This window comes from Phocoena phocoena, chromosome 10, assembly GCF_963924675.1.
Source record: "Phocoena phocoena chromosome 10, mPhoPho1.1, whole genome shotgun sequence".
NCBI classification, from domain to species: domain Eukaryota; kingdom Metazoa; phylum Chordata; class Mammalia; order Artiodactyla; family Phocoenidae; genus Phocoena; species Phocoena phocoena.
Window position 1 is genome coordinate 80,530,938 of NC_089228.1, and position 21,327 is coordinate 80,552,264.

At 40.7% G+C, this 21,327-nt stretch overlaps 1 protein-coding gene across 1 annotated transcript; it reads left to right on the forward strand.

Annotated features, from left to right (window-relative positions):
* The first annotated feature begins 5,922 nt into the window (after positions 1-5,922).
* Positions 5,923-14,299, forward strand: LOC136129260 (DLA class II histocompatibility antigen, DR-1 beta chain-like). Its single transcript, XM_065885443.1, has 6 exons — positions 5,923-6,080; positions 9,640-9,909; positions 12,177-12,458; positions 13,216-13,326; positions 13,795-13,818; positions 14,100-14,299. Exons 1-6 carry the CDS (start codon positions 5,981-5,983, stop codon positions 14,111-14,113), a joined length of 801 nt encoding a protein of 266 aa, XP_065741515.1. The 5' UTR covers positions 5,923-5,980; the 3' UTR covers positions 14,114-14,299.
* The last annotated feature ends 7,028 nt before the right edge of the window (positions 14,300-21,327 follow it).

Sequence of the window (21,327 nt, forward strand, 5' to 3'; positions counted from 1 at the left end):
AATGTCCATCTTTGTCTCTTTATCTTTTTTGGCTTGATGTCTGTTTTGTCTGATATGAGTGAGGCTCCACCCATTTTCTTTTGGCTGCCATTTCCTTGGAGTATCATCTTCCATCCCTTCACTTTGAGCCTGTTTGTCTTTAGAGCTGAGGAGAGTCTCCTTAGAGGCAGCATATAGTTTGGTGTTGTTTGTTAATCCATCCATACACTGTGTGCCTTTGATTGGTGAATTCAATTCATTTACATTTAGGGTGATTATTGATAAATGAAAACCTAGCACTAACATTTTGTCTTCTCTTTTCTGGTTGCCCTATATCTCCATTATTTCTTTTCTTTGTGTCTCTGTCTGCCATTTTAGTTTGGTGGTTTTGCATAATGTTTTTCTCAGTTTCCTCTTTTTTGTTTCGTGTGTCTGCTCTAGGTTTATGTCTTTTGGTTACCTTGAGGTTTGTATAAAATGTCTTACAGATAAAATAGTCCTTTTTCTGTTGATAGCATCGTATCTCCATTTGCCCATATGGGTTCCATCCTCCTCTTGTTCTCTTATGTTTCTGTTGTCTAAAATTATCCCTTTCCATGTTGTGAGCTTGTTACCAAATTGAGGCAGCTAGAGCTATTTTTACTGCTTTTTTCCCTCCCTTTCCCCTTCATGCTATAATGAAGTGTTTTAAGATCTGTCGTGATATAGAGTTGCAATTTTCTGATTCTGTCTGTCAGTATATCACCTTACTTAAAGTTTTGTATAGTTTTGCCTTTATGTCTCAGGTAGAAGGGCACTTTCAACTTTTCTTGTAAGGTTTATGTTGGTGACCTCCTGCAGGTTTTGTTTGTCTGGGAAAGCCTTTACTCCTCCTTCATATCTGAATGATAACTTTGCTGGATAGAGTATTCTTGGCTGACAGTTTTTACCTTTCAGAAGTTTGAGTTTGTCATTTCACCTTTCTGTCGAGTTTCTGCTGAGAAACCTGCTGATAGTCTAATGAGGGTTCCTTTGGAGTATACCATCCTGTTTCCTTGGCTGCCTTTAAAATTCTTTCTTTGTCATTAATTTTTGAGAGACTTAATGTAATGTGTCTTGCAGAGGTCTTTTTGCATTGAGATAATTAGGTTTGTTCTTAGCTTTGTGGACTTGCATATCCAGTTCCTTTCACAGGTTTAGGAATTTCTCAGCTATTATTTCTTTGAATAAACGCTTTGCTCCCTTCTCCCTCTTTTTTTATTTTCATTTTTTGGTGATACCCATTATCCTAATTTTCCCTTTGTAAAAGAGTCAAATAATTCTCATAGAATTTCCGCATTTATTTTTAGATCTTGAGTCTCTTTTCTCTTCTACTTGTATCATTTCTAGATTTCTGTCTTCAAACTCATTAAGTCTCTCTTCCATATGGTCTCCTCTATTTCCAATGCTTTTAATGCATTCTTCATCTCATTATTGATTTCTTCAGCTCTAGGATTTCTGTTTTTTTCTTTTTAGAGTTTCTACCTCTTTTGTAAATATTCCTTATGTTCATTAATTTTATTCCTGAGCTCATCGAACTGCCTTTCTGGATTTTCTAGTAGCTCGTTATTTTGAAATCTCTGTCAGATCACAATAGTCCATGACTTTAAGTTTGATTTCTGGAGAATTGCCATTTTGTCATTTTCTCTTTGTGGTACCATGTAACAATGGTTCTTCATGGTGGTTGAAGAGTTGTTCCTCTGCTGGTGTATTTGAAGTAGTGAACACCTTTCTTCTTTAGGTAAAGCTTTAAAAAAATTTTAAAACCCTAATTCTGAGTTCTTTCTGTGGTTTTCAGTAGGTGGTGCTACAGCACAGGTTTTTGGTTTCTCCTACTAGAGCTGCCTCCAGTTATGTTTGAGAGTTGGCAATTTCCACCTCTCACTGCCTCTGTCAGAGGTGTTGGCCACCTAGTACCCTCGTTGCTACTGCTTGTACTTCCTGGGTCATTGGTACCTTGCAGCTGCTAGTGTCACTGGCATTGCCATCTGGGGCAATGGGATGATGGGCACTTCTGGATGGAGCATGGGGGTCTCCTGAGTCACAGGCTCTGCTGCTGTTGGGAGGGGAAGAAGAGGGTGGGGGGAGGGGGGCCAGGGTCAAGGGCTTTTCTACTCTGTCCTGAGTTGTCAGGTACACTGGAACCACCACTGTGGGCAGAGGCCGGAGGGATGGAGTTGTGCGTTCCTCTGTGATGGAAGGATGGGGTTGTAAATCCCCCTACTGCTGCTGCCTAGTTCCCTGTGGCTGTGGGCACTGTTGTGGCCAGGAGGCTAGAGTCCTGTGCTCCACCTCCCCGGTGGCTGCTGGGTTCTCTAGGGCTGTGAGCTCAGCTGCTTAGGCTGGGGGCGCTGGATCACAGGCGCCACCTTCACTGTTTTCCCGCTTTGCCTCCTTTGTGTGTTCCAGTCCACCCACCTGCAGATATATAGATGTGTGGAATTCTCCGGCATCCTGGTGTGTCAGGCAGGGCCATCTTTGTTGAGTTGTGGATGTTTCAGTGGTTGTAGATGAGGGGGACAGACAAAGGAAACATCTCACTCCACCATGATGATGTTACTCTCACCGTTTCTTATTAATAATATTTTTTCCTTAAATGAAGAGACCACTGACCTGCTTCTCACTAAGTTCCAGTTTAGTGGTGGTAGCTTCCGAAAACTACAGAGAATATTCTGAGACTATCTGGACAAGACTCATTCTACGCCAACTGGCTTGCTGACAACTAAGACCCCATTTTCCCCAATGTATTGCAACCCTTCAGGCTTACTACAAGTGAGTCCTAGGCTGTGACGATTAGTAGTACTCAAGGCATTCTGTAATGATACAAATTTCAGTCTTCCTATTGTTCAACAAGTCTGTGCTTCTGATGCTACTTGTTTGCTTGCCCTAGTGTTGCAATTTATTTTCCATAAAAACAAACCTGTGGTCTCACACAACAAGAGCAAAGACTAGAACTTCTGTACTGATAACCACTCTCTTCCAGAAACCAGTATAACTGCCTTTTCTTCAGGAAATAAGCCTTTAGTTGACATTTCTCTTACAGAGCAGAAGCTGAGCAGGATTGCTTCTCCTCTTGCCTTCAGTGAAGGAGCTCAGCCTCAAGATCACCTGTGGGAGCAATGGTTCGGCGACAATTGCTGCATTGTTTTACGTGAACTGTCCTTCTATTGAATTAATACTGCAGAAAAGTTGAAATATATAATATTTAGAGCAGCACATTTTTATTATTCATAAATGTATACAACGTACAGAATTTAGGTCATTGGTTCATTCTCTTTTAAAATAAATTTGTAAGATTTGTATGTTGTATGTGAAATTTGTATGAAGAAGTTTTGGTAGTGCTCTCTTTAGGTTTCAGTATATATATTATACAATTATGTTTCAAATTGCACATCAAACTTATATGAACAAGTTTTTTTTTTTTTTTTTGCGGTATGTGGGCCTCTCACTGCTGTGGCCTCTCCCGTTGTGGAGCACAGGCTCCGGACGCGCAGGCTCAGCGGCCATGGCTCACGGGCCCAGCCGCTCCGCGGCACGTGGGATCTTCCCGCACCGGGGCACGAACCCGTGTCCCCTGCATCGGCAGGCGGACTCTCAACCACTGCGCCACCAGGGAAGCCCTATGAACAAGTTTTGACACTGTTCTCTTTAATTCTATTTCAGTATGTTCTTGATATAGAATTACTTTTCTTTGCCATTCTTTTTATCCTATAATCTAAGGTGAACCTTAGTTTGACTTTCTCAGATTTTCACATGTCACAGCTAGTTAATTCTGTGTAAATTATGATTTTCTCTTGGTCAAATTAAGCATGAGATTCTCATGGTTGCAACTGAACAACATCCAATAGTACTGAACTATGACTGGAGTCTTAGGGACATAGATTGTTCTGGAATCCAGGGACAGTAGTGACTTCTACCCAACCTCTCCAAGAATTTTGAATTTTCCACATTAATAGAAATATATTATTCCATGGTAAGCAAGATACTATTTCTATTCTACTCCAAAATGTTCAGATTAACACTACATTACGCCAAGAAATCTAAAATAATAATTGAGGACCATGGATTAGATTTAGGAATTTGGAGGCCTCTGCAGCCTCAATAAGCAGGAGACTTGTGGGGAGCAACGGGCATTATTACATAAGACAAATGCAAACACTGTCATTTCCAGAGGAGGGTTACAATGTTGATGAAGGGAAATTTTAAAGAATCATAATTGCTATACTGTAGCTACTTCAATTTACATGATGCTGTCAGTCATTAAAAGGAGTAGTTTTATTGATACACATATCCGTGAATTAAAGTGATAAAAATAGTTTAAATGTAAGGGACATTACTTTCTTTAGAAATTAAATCTGAGGTGGTATGATGTGATGGCTGAGCTTGCAGGGTTTGAAATCACATGTAACTTGGCTCAATCTGGAGTCTTGTATCCTTGCAAAGATTATCTAACCTCCTTCCACTATTTTATTTTCTCCATTTGCAGGATTAAAAAGGGTACTTGAATCACTGAGATGACATGAGAATTACATTTTAAAAAGACATGTAAAAAGTCTTTGTATAATTCTGGGTACTAAGTAAAGCTCTCAAAAGCTCAATAAATTTTAATCATTTTAAAGCAGCCTGGTGAGTACTGTCACTAGAAATATTAAGGCACATAAAGAATGGCTTGGGCAGAGTGTGAATTGATGCATAATTTTAAACAAATAGTTGCATTTAAAGTCCACTCTAAATCTGAAATATTCTATTTATGTTAATATAATGTGTAATAATAATCTAAAAGTAGAATTACATTTTTAAGATTATATGACTACATCAAAGGATATAATTCGTAGTTTGTTCATAAGGTTCTATTTATGAACACTCCATAATGTGTTCATTAGCAACATCTTCTTATAATATCTTCTGGGGATGAAGCAAGAGAAGGTGAACATGTTCCCAAGAAAATCAGAAAATCCTAATGGGAGCCAAGAATAAGGAATTGAACGTATTTTACATAAAATATTAATTATTCTAAAGAGGAGGTGCTGTGTCAAAGGCTGACTTTGACTTTATATTGATCTTTCAGTCACTTGCAAACTCTGATCAGTACAGTTGGCTTTATCACACTGTTAAGTTAAATGTTACAAAGATGCCTTCAAGATCTTCCATTCCATGCAGATTGCCTCCTCTAAGCCCCTTTCTGTATGAATATTCTGGAGGTGCCACTAAACTTAGACAGCATCAGGAGAAAAACCTGTAAAGTTTTGTCACTCATGTTAAGTTATTCACTAAATTTCCATTTCCTTTAGTTTATCAGAGACACCCCTGCCTGTCAGGAAGTATAGATTATACTCTAAACAACAGCTATAATTCTGTCGCATCATCAGTTACCAGGGGATGGTGTTCCTTAAAGCATCCAGAGAATCACAGCATTTTTCAGTATTGTTATACCTGAAAGATCACAGTGCCTTCATTTCAATTGCAGAGGTTAAATAACTTCGCCAAATCTGCAAGTACAAGAAGGACCAAATTAAAGGTCTCCTAAATTGCAATCACTTTCTCTCTACCTGCTCAACTCCTAAACACACTCACACATATATTTGTCAAAATATCTATGTCTTCGAGTAAGAGAAATGAACGATCTTTAGGCTCAAACGTGTGACACATCATTGACCAGCAGGGAGCTGGCTCTCAAGAGAAGCCCAAATAAACTGTGTCAGATACAACTGGATCAAACATTTAAAGCACTAAATTAAAACAATCCTTTTAATGGAGGAAATTCTAAGTTTCAGAAGAGGACCTTCATACTGAATCTCTGACCAGTAACTGATGATGTTTCTCATCTGTGATGCTGATTGGTTCTCCAACACTGAGATAACCCAATCCAGGAGCAAATACTGAATTCCTTGGTTGGTATCGCTTGGGTGGAGGAGAGTCACAGTTCCCAATTCAGCGAGGCTTGCCTGCTCCCCTCATACCCTGTCCCCTCCTGTTCTCCAGCATGGTGTCCCTGTATTTCTCCGGAGGCTCCTGGATGGCAGCTCTGACAGTGATACTGATGGTGCTGAGCCCGCCCCTCGCTTGGGCCAGGGAGACCCACCGTAAGTGAACACTTTGGGGCGTGAGCTATTGTGGGGTGGGGGAAGGAAGGGAGTTAGCTTTATCTCTGTGTCCAGACCAGCCTTCTTTAAAAGTTGTGACTTTTCAGGCTTCCCTGGTGGTGCAGTGACTTTGTTTTTAGTGACCACCTATCTTTATCACATGGATCTCCAATCTATCTACAACAAAATGTACCTGGATACTTGCCCTCTCAATGAGTGTGGCATACGTAGCCTCCATATCTATAGTCTATTTCTTCTCAAGTGTCCTGCAATGAACCTTCCCCAGCCTTGCATCCCATCCCTTCAGGTGTTTGAAAAGATTTAGAAAAAATGATGTTAAAATAATTCTCCATTAACAGATCTCTTTATTATGTTGAATGTACAAGAAAAAGAGAACGTTTCTCTGAAGATTTTATGGAGAATCTAAATAATTAAGAAGATCTCTCCTAGAAGGTCCTGTGTTACGTCCTCAACAGGATCTGTGATGCTGCTACCTCTCCCTAAAATATGAGGATGTATCAAGGGAACTCCCCCATTATCTTCTTTCCATTTTCCCTGAACTCCAATGTTTATAAGGTTTGAATCCCTGTACTAGGAGTTCTTTGACAGAAGTTGGGGTTAGTTTTCTCTCTATTGCTCCTGGGTAAGGCACCCTGGAGCTGAAGCAGGGATTCTTAGTACTTGGAATGACCCTGTAGATAAAGAGCACCTATGGGGTGTTCTTTGATGCCTTAAAAAATGTAAGCCATCTTCTGAACACCCAACACGGGTTAGTGATCATTATGAAACTATTTTGAGCCTTTCTTTTTTTTAAAAAAATTTTTATTTATTTATGGCCGAGTTGGGTCTTTGTTGCTGTGCGCAGGTTTTTCTCTAGTTGTGGCAAGCGGGGGCTACTCTTCATTGCGGTGCGCGGGCTTCTCATTGCGGAGGCTTCTCTTGTTGCGGAGCATGGGCTCTAGGCATGAGGGCTTCGGTAGTTGTGGCTCACGGGCTCTAGAGTGCAGGCTCAGTAGTTGTGGTGCATGGGCTTAATTGCTCTGTGGCATGTGGGATCTTCCAGGACCAGGGCTCGAACCCGTGTCCCCTGCATTGGCAGGCCGATTCTTAACCACTGCGCCACCAGGGAAGCCTGAGCCTTTCTATACTATCAGTTTCCCTCCTATCTCCCCCTTCTCTGGCTGGAGCATAGAATAAATTATATGAAATTCTGATTTTGTAGTTCACAGATAGTCAAATATCTGCAGTTTTACATGGGAAACCATGTACCTCGTTAGGGTACAGACAGTGTGAAAGTTGTTTCCATCCCATTGGGCTGAAAGCTGGTAAGCAAGTCAAGGGAACTCATTGGTCTCTTGGAGTCCTGGACCCAAATTTCATAAGACCATGCATCATGCCCTCTGTTTTCCTTAATCAGCTATGTTTGGTTACCTCAAATTTTAGTTCCTCCCTATTTTCCCCAGCTATGTCATCACCAGATCTGATAATCCCCAAGGTATGCACAGACCCTCAGCATTATAACAGGTTCACTGGATGATTTCGAACGTAATGAACTCTTCCCCTTCTCTTAAAATTACCATTTTCTACCTGTGAATGTTTCTTCCAACTAGTAGAAGAAGAAAGAGGAAATTTGGGTTTTTCATGAGAAGTAGAAGGGATATAATGTGTCATCAGAATAAAAGAGTGTTGGAGCTGAACCCTTTCTTGCTTTCTGGAATGCCCACAAAAATCATTTCCTAGAACCCTGGGTTTATTAATTTAGACTACAAATATTTTTCTGAGCAACTATTATTATATGCTGGGCTCTATTCTGGGCTCAGACAATCCTATTTGAATAAGATAGAAAATCCCCAATTATCTTGGAACTTACTTAATGACAAGAAAGACAACAATCCAATAAACATTTAACAACAATGACAACCAACAAAACCAAAAAAACATTTCAGAGAACAACAAGTCCTCTGAAAAGAATAGTTCAAGGCTATGGGACAGAGAGTATTGGATTCACCTGCCTTCAATTCAAGTGTCTAGGGAGCTCTCCCTGGAAAGGTGACATTCAATTGAGACATAAATGATGAGAAGAAGCCAGACATGTGAGGGATCTAAGGGACAAATGCTCCAGGGAGAGGGACCAAGGGAAAGGCCAAACTGTGGGAAGATGTTTGCTGTTTAAGGGACAGAAAGAAGGCTAGAGTGACTGAAGCAGAGCAAGCAAGTTGGAGAGTGAAATAAGATGAGGTTGGAAAGGAGATCAGGAGCCAGATCATATTGGACCCTGATGGTCATGGTGAGAACTTTGATTTTTATTTGTGGAGATATGTGAAGACAAAGTCCTGAGGGATAAGCTTGACCTTCTATCCACCAAACCCCACCATTTAATTCATTATAAGTCATACAACAATCTACCCCAAGTCTGTTCACTCTATTTTTACTACTGTCTTTGTCACTACCACACTAAATGAAGCCACAAGCACACCTTCACTGGAGAATTCTACCATGTTCCTAAATGGTCTCCCTGTCTCCACTTGTGAACTCCTAAAATCCAATCTCTGTGTGGTACCTACAATTATTTCTTAGACGTAAACATAAATGACCCTCCTTGTAACGCTTCAGTAGCTTCACGTATCTCTACCTAACCTAGGTTAGGGTTAGGGTTCCCCATTACATTTAGTATGAAGTCAAAATCCTAACATTGTCTCCAAGGCTTCTAAGTACCCCACACCATTTCTCCAGTCTAGTCTTTTACCCTCCTCCTTCCTCACTCTCTGTGCTCAGTGAACTGTTTTTTTCTGATTTCTTGCAGAAGTTCATCATGTCTTTCAAGCTTCTGCACACGATATTACCCTTACCCGAAATATGCCTCCTCTTTCCCTCACATACACCCCCCTACACCCACTCTCCCTTTCAGCTCACATCAACTTAACCTTTCATATCACATCTTAAATATCAGTCTTTAGAGACTACTTCTCTGACACCCTAACGTAAATTATTCTCTGTTCTAGATCTCCACGCTTTTCTTGTGACATTTCTGGCTGTTGTATAATTAATTCTTGTGTGGTTGGGTTTTGTCCATCACTTTCACTAAATTTTATGCTCCTAGAAGGTAGGGGAGATGTTTGTTTTTCCTTCTGTGGAATCCCAGGGGCAGCAGCACAGGCTTGGCACAAGGTCAGCACTAGGTAAGGAAGTGTTTCAGGAACAGCTAAAGGGTTGTGAGATGAGAGGAGGAAGCAGAGAGTGTTTTTCTGGTGGAGGCATTCAAGAGGAGGTGGTGATGGGGCAAATCCCCGTCCGGCTCCGGTTTGGAGGTCTCCAGCCAAGTACAGAGCTGACTGCATCCCAAATGCCTTAGGATCAGAGGGGTCTCCTCCACCCACCATGGTCTCGCTTGACCCTGCAGATCAAAGATGAACCGGTGGGGTAGTTGGGGGTGCCAGTGGAGCCAATAAAGGAGTGTCAGTGCCCCGTCCTCCGTCTGGGTGCCCTGCATTTGTGGTTATTGCCTTCAGTCTCTTCCCAGGAGCCCGCCCAGGTAATCAGATCTTTCCTGTCCCCACAGCTCTTTTCATGTGTCAGTTTAAGAGCGAGTGTCGTTTCTCTAATGGGACAGAGCGGGTGCGGTTCGTGGAAAGACACATCTATAACCGGGAGGAGTACGTGCGCTTTGACAGCCACGTGGGCGAGTACCGGGCGGTGACCGAGCTGGGCCGGCGGATCGCCGAGAACTGGAACAGCCAGAAGGACCTGCTGGAGCAGAAACAGGCCAAGGTGGACACGTACTGCAGACACAACTACGGGGTTGGGGAGAGCTTCACGGTGCAGCGGCGAGGTGAGCGCGGGGCTGGGCGGCCAGCGGGCGGGGGCGCAGTACGTGTGAGTGTGTGTTTGAGACAGAGACAGAGAGAAACGGAGACGGGAACAGAGGAGACTGCGTTCGGGGGGCGGGGGGTGTGTAGGGCTGTGAGCAAGTACAAGTTAGGCGGGTTCCTGTGAGAGCCTGTTGTCTGGAGATCGTGTGTGATTTTGTCAGTGACTGTGAGAGGGGAGAGAGTGTGTGGTGTGGGGAGGCCCGGGAGGGAGGGGAGGTGTGGCGGGAGGGGTGCAGGAGGGAGGCTCCGGGCGTCCTTGGTGGTGCCTGTGGGGGAGGGGAGGGGGAGGGTAAGGGAGGGGAGGAAACCCCGACTGGGGTGAGCGGTTAGAGATGCGGGAGGGACTTCAAGGTGTCTATGGTTGGGGGAAGGTTTGGGGGAGGAGAGGTGAGGAAAGTGAAAGGATTGGGAGCCTGCGAGGAGAAGAGTCACAGCGTGCTCTGGGCACACACCCTCTTACTCCCCTGACACCCCGGAAATAACTGTGCCGCGTCTGTCTGTGTGTAGGAGCACTTCACTGAGAAAAAGGTGTCAGACTACTTTTTGACAGGTGCAGGCAGGGGAGCCTCTGCGGCTCCTCTGATCTCTCTGAAGCTTATTTCAGGTCTAAATTTCTTGCTTTTTTTCTCCTTAGTATATATACTTTACATAGTTGAAATGATTGTGAAATCAACTTTTTGAATTATAATTTTGTTACTTAATATGCTGATGTTACTATTTTTTATAACGCTAGTAGTATTTGAGTTGTTACATGTTTTCCTTTTTATACTTGTAACAATTTACCTCATTTTACTTTACATTCCCCTTTATTAGATCTTTTTTCAACATTACCAAACAGTTGAAAATTTATATCTTTTTGTTTTTATTTAAAATTTCTTTGATTTCTAAGGTTCTTGAACATTTTTCACATATTTATTGGCTAACCTTTGTTATGGCTCTAAGAATTATCTATTGTTGACTATCTCTGGGTCCTGGTGGTTTTCTCGGTGATTTTATGGGTTCTCTATGCATTAAGAGTAACAAGTTGCTGACATTTGATTTAGCTTTTTCTCCAGTTTGTGGTTTATGTTTTGATTCTGTTCATTATATTCCAAGTTAGGAATTTAAACATTTTTATTTAATGAAATATACTGCAAAATTGTTAGTGATGATTTACCATCGATCTTAAATCTACCACTTTGCATTATTGTAAAAATGTTTTTCCCCCCAGGTTTCTCTTTTGCAAATAATAATTGTGTTTATTGTGGCTGGTGGTGTCAAGGGTTGTCTCGGGAACTAAGCACACATATTAATGAGTCTCAGACCCTGCCCTGAACTGAAATACCAGCTTAAAAAGAAAGACAATTGTAAAATGATACAATTCCAGTAATAGATCTGCTTGTTTTGCAAAGCAGAAGAATTGATCAGCTGAGTGTAATAATAAGCTTTTGTTTTGGTTTTGTTTGTTTGTTTTTTTTAATGAGTGACTTTACTTGGTCCTTTCTTTCCCCTTCAGGAATCATTCTTTCCTTGGAACTCAACTCAGAGTTCAAGAGTCACCTTTGTCTATTTCTGCTTCCCAGGGTAGAACCCTTTCTGTGGTGTTCTAAGGTGTGAGTGTAGCATTCCCAGGATTTTATCTTCTGTCTCCCCATCTACCCCAAGCTGCCCCCTAATTTATCCACACTGCTTTGAGTCATATTTTCTCTCCAAGTAAATGAAGATAGTAAATAGCTAACATATATTAAAGACTAAGTTCCAGCCATCGTTTCACATACTTCAGGTACATTAATCCTCACATAACCCTAAGAGGTAAGTTAGTATTATTATCCCCCTTTACAGGTGAGCAACCTGAGGCACAGAGGAATTTTAAACCTCACCTAGGATCAGTCAGTAGGAGGCAGAGCCTGGATTTGAACTCAGGCACCCTGGCTCCAGAAATCATGCTATTAATAATACACTATATACCGTGCAAAGATTTGTAAACACATCAATTCAACAATGAATAACTCTTTCATGCTATGAAAAACAAAACAATAGAAAACAAATTTCCTGAACATCTGCCAGATCTAATGGGCCCATACTGTAAGCATTGAAGTCAAGTCTTATGGCACTAATTTCTGTTGGGCTACATAGCCAGCTTTCAGGGAGGCCTGCCGGAGACTGGAGACTGGGGGCAGAAAGGCAGCCAACCAACGAGACTTACTCTGTGTCCCTCACTTATCCCCTCTACCTTTTTCTCTCCTAGTGGCGCCTACAGTGACTGTGTATCCTGCAAAGACACAGCCCCTGCAGCACCACAACCTCCTGGTCTGCTCTGTGAATGGTTTCTATCCAGGCCACATTGAAGTCAGGTGGTTCCGGAACGGCCAGGAAGAGGAGGCGGGGGTGGTCTCCACAGGCCTGATCCGTAATGGAGACTGGACCTTCCAGACCATGGTGATGCTTGAAACAGTCCCTCAGAGTGGAGAGGTCTACACCTGCCACGTGGAGCACCCCAGCCGGACCAGCCCTGTCACAGTGGAATGGAGTGAGAAGCTTTCTGGCCTCATAAGTTCCTCACCTACCAAGGAGGGGCTTGCTTACCCCTGAGTGACAGGTTTCTCCTCTCCCCACAGCATGTGTTCATTTGCTTTGTGTTCTCCTCTCCTTCAGCTGAGGTTATTATTGAGGATATCACAGGAACCTTATAATATCCTGTGATAGAAATCCTCTGATAGTTTACAGATATCCTATGATATCTTCTACAAGTACCTATACCCCCTGGGAGGCAATTCTGCCTGACATGCAGAAAAGAGGTGTCCCTGTTTTGAGCCTCCATGAAATCTCAGGTCATGGTCACTACATGGCCCTGGGCACCAGTCTCCTGCCTCAGGCTGGGCTTGTACTTCTGACACTGTTTCTCTGAGATGTTCCCTGTGATCTGAGAAGGGGCACATCCTCTACAATGTAGGGACCTTCCTGACATGAGGGGAGTCCAACCTCAGTTCTGCCTTTTATTAGCTCTGTCACCCTAGACAAGCTCCTTAACCTCATTCAGCCCCAGGGTCCTCACCCATCAGATGTTGTAGTCATGGCCTTACGTCAGGGCTGTGATATTTAAATGGGTTCAATGTCTTAACCTTGTAGCTACTCTGTATTTTTAACCTTTTTTCCAGAAATGACCAGTCATTCTAGTTCTTCCAGGGCATCCTTCTTTCCCCATTCTCAAAGATCTCAATCTCAGAATCTCAATTAGAGAAGTTGGATTTGGGATAAGAATCACTAAAACTAGCTTCTTTTCTCAGGGGCACGGTCTGAATCTGCTCAGAGCAAGATGCTGAGTGGAATCGGGGCCTTTGTTCTGGGACTCCTCTTCCTTGGGGTGGGGCTGTTCATCTACTTCAGGAATCAGAAAGGTAAGGAACCTGTTGGCAGCTGAGATGCCCCACAGACTATTTTGGAGGAAGAAAGATGGTTTTGCTCAAGTTTGTTTGCTGTATATCAGTGACGCTGTATAAAACTTTTATTTCCCCTTTATTGACCTCAAATTTCCAGAAATCCAGAAATCAACAGTTCATGGTTACTTATGGTTGAAAAATAAGAGGTGATGGCCTGTAGAGATAAAAGAAGAGTTAACATGCATGGAGATTTTGGGTGGAGATCCTGGGGCAAATGCGGGAAGAGACACAAAGGCTGATGAAATTACACTGGATTTGTGTGACAGAAACTTCATGGATCACATGCTCCTAGTGTCTGCTCTCCTGTCTACCCTGGCATTAGGGGAGATATGTTGTGGGGTAGAGATATATCAGGTGGGGGCCTGGGGCTGGGGACAGAATTCCTTCCATATCCTTTAAATATATATCTTCTCTTCTCTTTCCCAGGACACTCTGGACTTCAGCCAACAGGTAATGCCCTTTAATCCTCTTTTAGAGATAGATTTGGTCTCCTAGAACTGGTTGTAGAGATGACAAGACAGACATAATGGGAAAGACTTTGAATTCTAAACTTCTTCTGGCCACTTAACAAAAGGCCAGTTCTCTAAAGTAGCTTTGGCTCAGGGAGATCTAGGAATTTTTTTTTCCCTTCTTACAATACTGCTTTAACATGAGACCCTGGGAGAGGGGGAAAGAAGCTGCTTGTAGAATTAGCTTGTAGTAAAAACAACGCTATCTTCTGTCTTTTGCAGGACTCCTAAACTGAAGTGAAGATAATGACACTCATAAGAGAAAGAACCTTCTGGCTTAGCTACTTTGCAGCATGAAAGTGTTTCCTGTTGGGCTTTTAATCCACAAAGAGAGTATTTTCTCAAGATCTGGTTTGCTCCTGCAGAAAATCTCCTCCCTGATGGCTTCCTCAGCCCCTGCCCCTTGACCTGGAAATCCGGAATATTGAAAGCAGTATCCTATCTTCATTCTTTCCTGGTCCCTTTTATATTCAAGCCTTATGGCCTCCCTTTCATGTGAACTCATCTTTAACCCACATTTCTTTTACAAAGTTTTGCTCAAATAAACGTGGAGTGAGAAGCATCTGCCTGATAGAGCTTCAAGGAAAAACGTAGGCAAAAACGAAAAGAGGGAGAGAGAGAGAGAGAGTGAGAGAGAGAGAGAGAGAGAGAGAGTGAGAGAGAGAGAGAGTGAGAGAGAAAGGGAGTGTCTGGTGGGGAGGGTAGGCAGCGGGAGGGTGAGAATTTCCCTCTCTATCCTTCCTGAGTTCCTGTGGCTAGACTATTAATAAAATTGATGCAAGACAGATTAGCAAGAGAAAAAGAAACAAATTTTAATTCACGTGCATGGAGGTCTTTAGAAATAGGACCTAAGAAGTGGCCAAAGCAGGTAGCTTTTATGCTTTTTAGACAAAGAAACAATAAGTTTGTGAGTAATTGACAGGACAAAGAAACTTAGGTTTTGGGTGCTCTAATAGCGAAGAATCTAACCAAAGTTTGGGCTTGAGGTAGTATCAATAAATTAAAGATGCAACACGGTTTGTTTATATAGGTTTCTTGGTCTGAATGGTGATAAGTGTGTCATACCTTCAGATGCAGGGAGTGCGTCTTTCACATGAGAGATTATTTCCTGCTTTCAGGGAGACAGAAGGAGGGTCAGAGTGTCCCTCTTGCATTGGCCATTTCTTAAGTAACTAGTTCAAAATAATCAATATGCCATTGTGGCATATTTGGGAACAGCCTTCCCTGAACCCCAACAAGAGGTTTTCAATAATTGTTTTTATTTTTATTCCTGAATTTTGGTCACATGTGGGTCTGGTAGGTTTCTTTGCTTCATTCTCTGTTTTATCTTGAGTTTTCTATATTCTGTAATCAGGAATATTTAGCTGAGATAGTGGCCGGTTTTGGGAAATGAAGTAATACACTTCTAGATAATCCATGGCTTATCAAAGAATAAATCAGATGAGAAATTAGAAAACTATGGGAATGTTAAAATAGATTTTCAGTACATGTGATATGCAACCCAAGGAATCTCCAGAGGGAAATTTATAGATTTAAATGCTTATATTATAAAAGGAAAAATATATAAAAATCAGAGACCTAAACTTTTTTTTTTTTTTTTGCGGTACGCTGGCCTCTCACTGCTGTGGCATCTCCCATTGCGGAGCACAGGCTCCGGACGCGCAGGCTCAGCAGCCACGGCTCACGGGTCCAGCTGCTCCACGGTATGTGGGATCCTCCCGGACCGGGGCACGAACCCACGTCCCGTGCATCGGCAGGCGGACCCTCAACCACTGTGCCACCAGGGAAGCCCGAGACCTAAACTTTTATCTTAAGCATCTAGGAAAAGTAAATTTAACTTGAAAAATAGAGGAAAGGAAATAATAAAGGTAAAAGAGAAAATTAATACAATTGAAAATAAATGTATAATAAAGAAAATTAACAAAACTAGAAGGTTTTCTTTCTTTCACTTTTTAAATAAATCACCTACAAGATTGCTAAAGCAGAAAAAAAATCTAAATTACAAATTATTAACACCTGGAATGTAAAAGATAATATTCCTAAAGATCCTACAGGCATTAAAAAGATACTAAGAAGATATTATAAAGAATTTTATGCCAGTAGATTTGATATTTTAGATGAAATTCATTGAAAAACACTAAATTTCATGATCTATTTCTGTGTAACAAATCATCCCCAAACTTAGTGACTTAAAACTGTAGCTATTTGATGATTTTTCACAATTCTAAGAGTTGGTTGAACTTAGTGGGTGGTTTTCATGGATGGCCTCTCACATGGCTGCAGTCAGACAGTAGCTGGGGCTGGGGTCCTCTGGAGGCTCATCTGGGACACTGAGACACTCTCTCCCTCTGCATGAAGTTCCAGTGCCTCTAACGTGGGCTATGTGGTCCCACCAGCTGTGAAGACAAGCTTGATGCCTCAGGACTCCCGAGAAAGGAAAGTAAAAGCTACAAGACTTCTTCAAACTTAGCCTCAGAACTTGTGTGGAGTAATTTCCATTACATTATAATGGTCTAAGTGAGCACAGGGTCAGTCCAGATTTAAGGGGAGGGGATATACAATCTACGTCTCCATGAGATAAATGCAAATAATTTGTACCCTTCTTTAATCTACCCCATATAATTTACCAAAACTGACTCAAAATAGACAATCTGGGAGCTTCCCTGGAGGCGCAGTGGTTGAGAGTCCGCCTGCCGATGCAGGGGACACGGGTTCGTGCCCCGGTCCGCGAAGATCCCACATGCCGTGCAGCGGCTGGGCCCGTGAGCCATGGCCGCTGAGCTTGCGCGTCCGGAGCCTGTGCTCCGCAACGGGAGAGGCCACAACAGTGAGAAGCCCGCGTACCGCAAAAAAAAAAAAAAAAAAAAAAAAAAAAAAAAAAAAAAATAGACAATCTGTATAGTGGTACATCTGATAAAGAAATTTAGATCATCCGTCAATTGAAATCCAAGGCCCCGTTTGCTTCAATGTTAAATCTTACTAAATTTTTCCAATCCACCTGAAATTGGTTTTTATTGAAATTTGAGTAGGTGTCACATTAAATTTCCTTAAAAGGACCTTCAAACGACCTAGCAGCATTTATTGAAAAGACCGTCTTTCCCCCATTGCTCTGCAGTGTCACCGTAGACCAGAGCATTGCATTTGTGAGGGGATCTGTTTCTAGAATTTCTCTTTTGTTCTGTTGTGCAGTTTGTCTATACTTGAGCCAACACCACACTATATCAATTAATATATCACACAATGTTAATTCATATAGCTTTCATTATCTTGTGCTGAATTTCTTCCAGTTTTTTTTTCAAAATGTTTTTGGCTAATCTAAGACTATAGTATTTACATGTGAATTTTTAAATTCAGCTTGGCAATCCTCCCACACCACCACCACCACCAACAACAACAACAACAGCAACAAGAAAACCCCAAAACAGTGAAGAAACAAAACTAGCAAGAAAGCCAGCAAACAAAATTCCTTGCCATGATGTTAATGAGATTTTTACTGAATTTGGATTAATTTAGAGAGAACTGACATCTTTAAAATATTTACTCTTATGATCGATCTCCAAATTTTGTATTCTCATCATTTATGTAGTTCTATTAATTTCTCTTAATGATGATTTGTAGTTTCCACTATAGAAATCTCACTCATCTTTTATTAGATTTATTCCTTGATAATTGACATTTTTGGATGCTATTGCAAATGGTATCATTTTCTTGATTCCAAGGAATGCTTCCCCCCTCAAAAACAAACCCCACTGCTACAACTAATAAGAAAGTTCATCAAGGTTGCAGAATTCAAAATCAACCCAAAAAATCGATTTGTATTCTATATATGGCAATGAAGGCATTAAACAAAAATTAAGTATACAATATCATTTACAATCTGGTAAACTGAGACCCACCAAAATTTTTTCAAGACTTTATTTGAGGGAATATCAACTCAAATCCAGCAGTGCCAAACCGAAAGTGGTTAGGAGCACTCCATCAACATAAGCTGGGGGAAAGACTTTTATAAACACGAGGCAGTAGGAAAGAAAGGAAATTATTTGATTGGCTATAACTTAAGTGGCCGCCTTACTTGCAAAAGCCTAGTTGGGTGTTTGTGACTGGTTGCTCTTAAATTCGTTTTCTGGGATACGAGTGCATTAACGGATATTAGATCTGGCTTGGGTTTGGGTTTGCTTATGCAGGCTACCAAGGCATTCAAGCCATCTCAGTCTAATGGCCTCCTTCTGTAATTACTTCAGCAGTCCCCCCCTTTTGGTCATCCTCTCATGTGTTTGTTATTAGCACACTCAGTTATCATCAGGGTGACTTTTTTCGCTGTGAAACTTACAGGTTATGAAATCACTTTTGAAGAAGGTTTTTGCTGTTCATCTCATTGTTCATCTTGTTTCTCTTTCTCAAAGCACAGTGAGACAATCTGATGTATTAATGGTGCTGTGAACACCTATAAAACCCTTGAGAGAACAAAGCTTGTCAGGGAGTCAACAATGATGGCTATCAGGAGGAAAATACCAAGAGGCTGAAATAGGCATCTATTCATAGGCCCCATGAACCAAACCATCCTGTACCAAATAAATAAAAGAATGTACATGAAGAGGCACTAATCTCTTTTAGCCAAGTGGCTTAATAATTTTTTGTATTTGAGTTTCTACAATACCAGAGATATTTGCAGGAGATATTTGGTATTGCAGACTCCTGCGGCCAACAAGTAACTTAAATTCTATTATCTAAAGCCACCTGTTAGGTCAAAATAATCCTTATGCCAAAGAGGCATATTGTGTGGTGGCATATTCTGCTACCCTTCAAAGGTCATGCTGCCATGATTTGTGCTTGTTTGGCTTATTTTTATTTTGCTTCTCTTAGATTTTTATCAATAGGCTGTAAAAATTTTGAAGAAAACTAATGGAATTTATAATATCACTAAGCATGATATCTAACTATTTTGCTTGCATTTTAATTTGACATTTTCATAATAACTCAATGTGATAAAAATTAGTTTCAGTCTAAGTTAAGAAAATGGTTAGAGTGATGAAAGGGAAAAACCTACAACCAAGGTTACTCTACCCAGCAAAGATCTCATTCAGATTCGACGGAGAAATTAAAACTTTTACAGACAAGCCAAAGCAAAGAGAATTCAGCACCACCAAACCAGCTTTGCAACAAATGCTAAAGGAACTTTTCTAGGCAGGAAACACAAGAGAGGGAAAAGACCTACAAAAACAAACCCAAAACAATTAAGAATATGGTAATAGGAACATAGATATCAATAATTACCTTAAATGTAAATGGATTAAATGCTCCCACCAAAAGACATAGACTGGCTGAATGGATACAAAAACAAGACCTGTATATACGCTGTCTACAAGAGACCCACTTCAGACCTAGGGATACATACAGACTGAAAGTGAGGGAATGGAAAAAGATATTCCATGCAAATGGAACTCAAAAGAAAGGTGCAGTAGCAATTCTCATATAAGACAAAATAGACTTTAAAATAAACACTATTACAAGAGACAAAGAAGGACGCTACATAATGATCAATGGATCATAAGTTGTAAATATTTATGTACCCAACATAGCACTTCAATACATAAGGCAAATGCTAACAGCCATAAAAGGGGAAATCGACAGTAACACAACCATAGCAGGGGACTTTAACACCCCACTTTCACCAATGGACAGATCAACCAAAATGAAAATAAGTAAGGAAACACAAGCTTTAAATGACACATTAAACAAGATGGACTAAATTGATTATTTATAAGACATTCCATCCAAAAACAACAGAATACACTTTCTTCACAAGTGCTCATGGAACATTCTCCAGGATAGATCATATCTTGGGTCACAAATCAAGCCTTGGTAAATTTAAGAAAATTGAAATCGTATCAAGTATCTTTTCTGACCAGAATGCTATGAGACTAGATATCAATTACAGGAAAAAAGCTGAAAAAATACAAACACATGAAGGCTAAACAATACACTACAAAAAGTTAACTAAGAGATCACTGAAAAAAATCAAAGAGGAAATCAAAAAATACCTAGAAACAGATGACAATGAAAACACGATGACCCAAAACCTATGGGATGCAGGAAAAGCAGTTCTAAGAGGGAAGTTTATAGCAATAAAATCCTACCTCAAGAAACAAGAAAAATCTCAAATAAGCAACCTAAACTTACACCTAAAGCGATTAGAGAAAGAAGAGCAAAAACCCCCATAGTTAGCAGAAGGAAAGAAATCATAAAGATCAGATCAGAAATAAATGGAAAAGAAATGAAGGAAACAATAGCAAAGATCAATAAAACTAAAAGCTGGTTCTTTGAGAAGATAAACAAAATTGATAAACCATTACCTAGTCTCATCAAGGAAAAAAGGGAGAAGACACAAATCAACAGAATTAGAAATGGAAAAGGAGAAGTAACAACTGACATTGCAGAAATACAAAAGATCATGAGAGATTACTACAAGCAACTATATGCCAGTAAAATGGACAACCTGGAAGAAATGGACAAATTCTTAGAAAAGCACAACCTTTTGAGACTGAACCAGGAAGAAATAGAAAATATAAACAGACCAATCACAAGCACTGAAATTGAAACTATGATTAAAAATCTTCCAACAAACAAAAGCTCAGAACCAGATGGATTCACAGGCAAATTCTATCAAACATTTAGAGAAGAGCTAACACCTATCCTTTTCAAACTCTTCCAAAATATAGCAGAGGGAGGAACACTCCCAAACTCATTCTACAAGGCCACCATCACCTTGATACCAAAACCAGACAAAGATGTCACAAAGAAAGAAAACTAAGGGCCAATATCACTGATGAACATAGATGCAAAAATCCTCAACAAAATACTAGCAAACAGAATCCAGCAGCACATTAAAAGGATCATACACCACGATCAAGTGGGCTTTATCCAGAGAATGCAAGAATTCTTCAATACATGCAAATCAATCAGTGTGATAACCCATATTAAGAGATAGAAGGATAAGAACCATATGATAATCTCAGGAGATGCAGAAAAAGCTTTTGATAAAATTCAACACCCATTTATGATAAAAACCCTCCAGAAAGTAGGCATAGAGGGAACTTACCTCAACATAATAAAGGCCATATGTGACAAACCCACAGCCAACATTGTCCTCAATGGTGAAAAACTGAAACCATTTCATCTAAGATCAGGAAAAAGACAGGGTTGCCCACTTTCACCACTATTATTCAACATAGTTTTGGAAGTTTTAGCCATAGTAATCAGAGAAGAAAAAGAAATAAAAGGAATCCAAATCGGAAAAGAGGAAGTAAAACTGTCACTGTTTGCAGATGACATGATACTATACATAAAGAAACCTAAAGATGCTACCAGAGAACTACTAGAGCTAATCAATGAATTTGGTAAAGTAGCAGGGTACAAAAGTAATGCACAGAAATCTCTTGCATTCCTATAC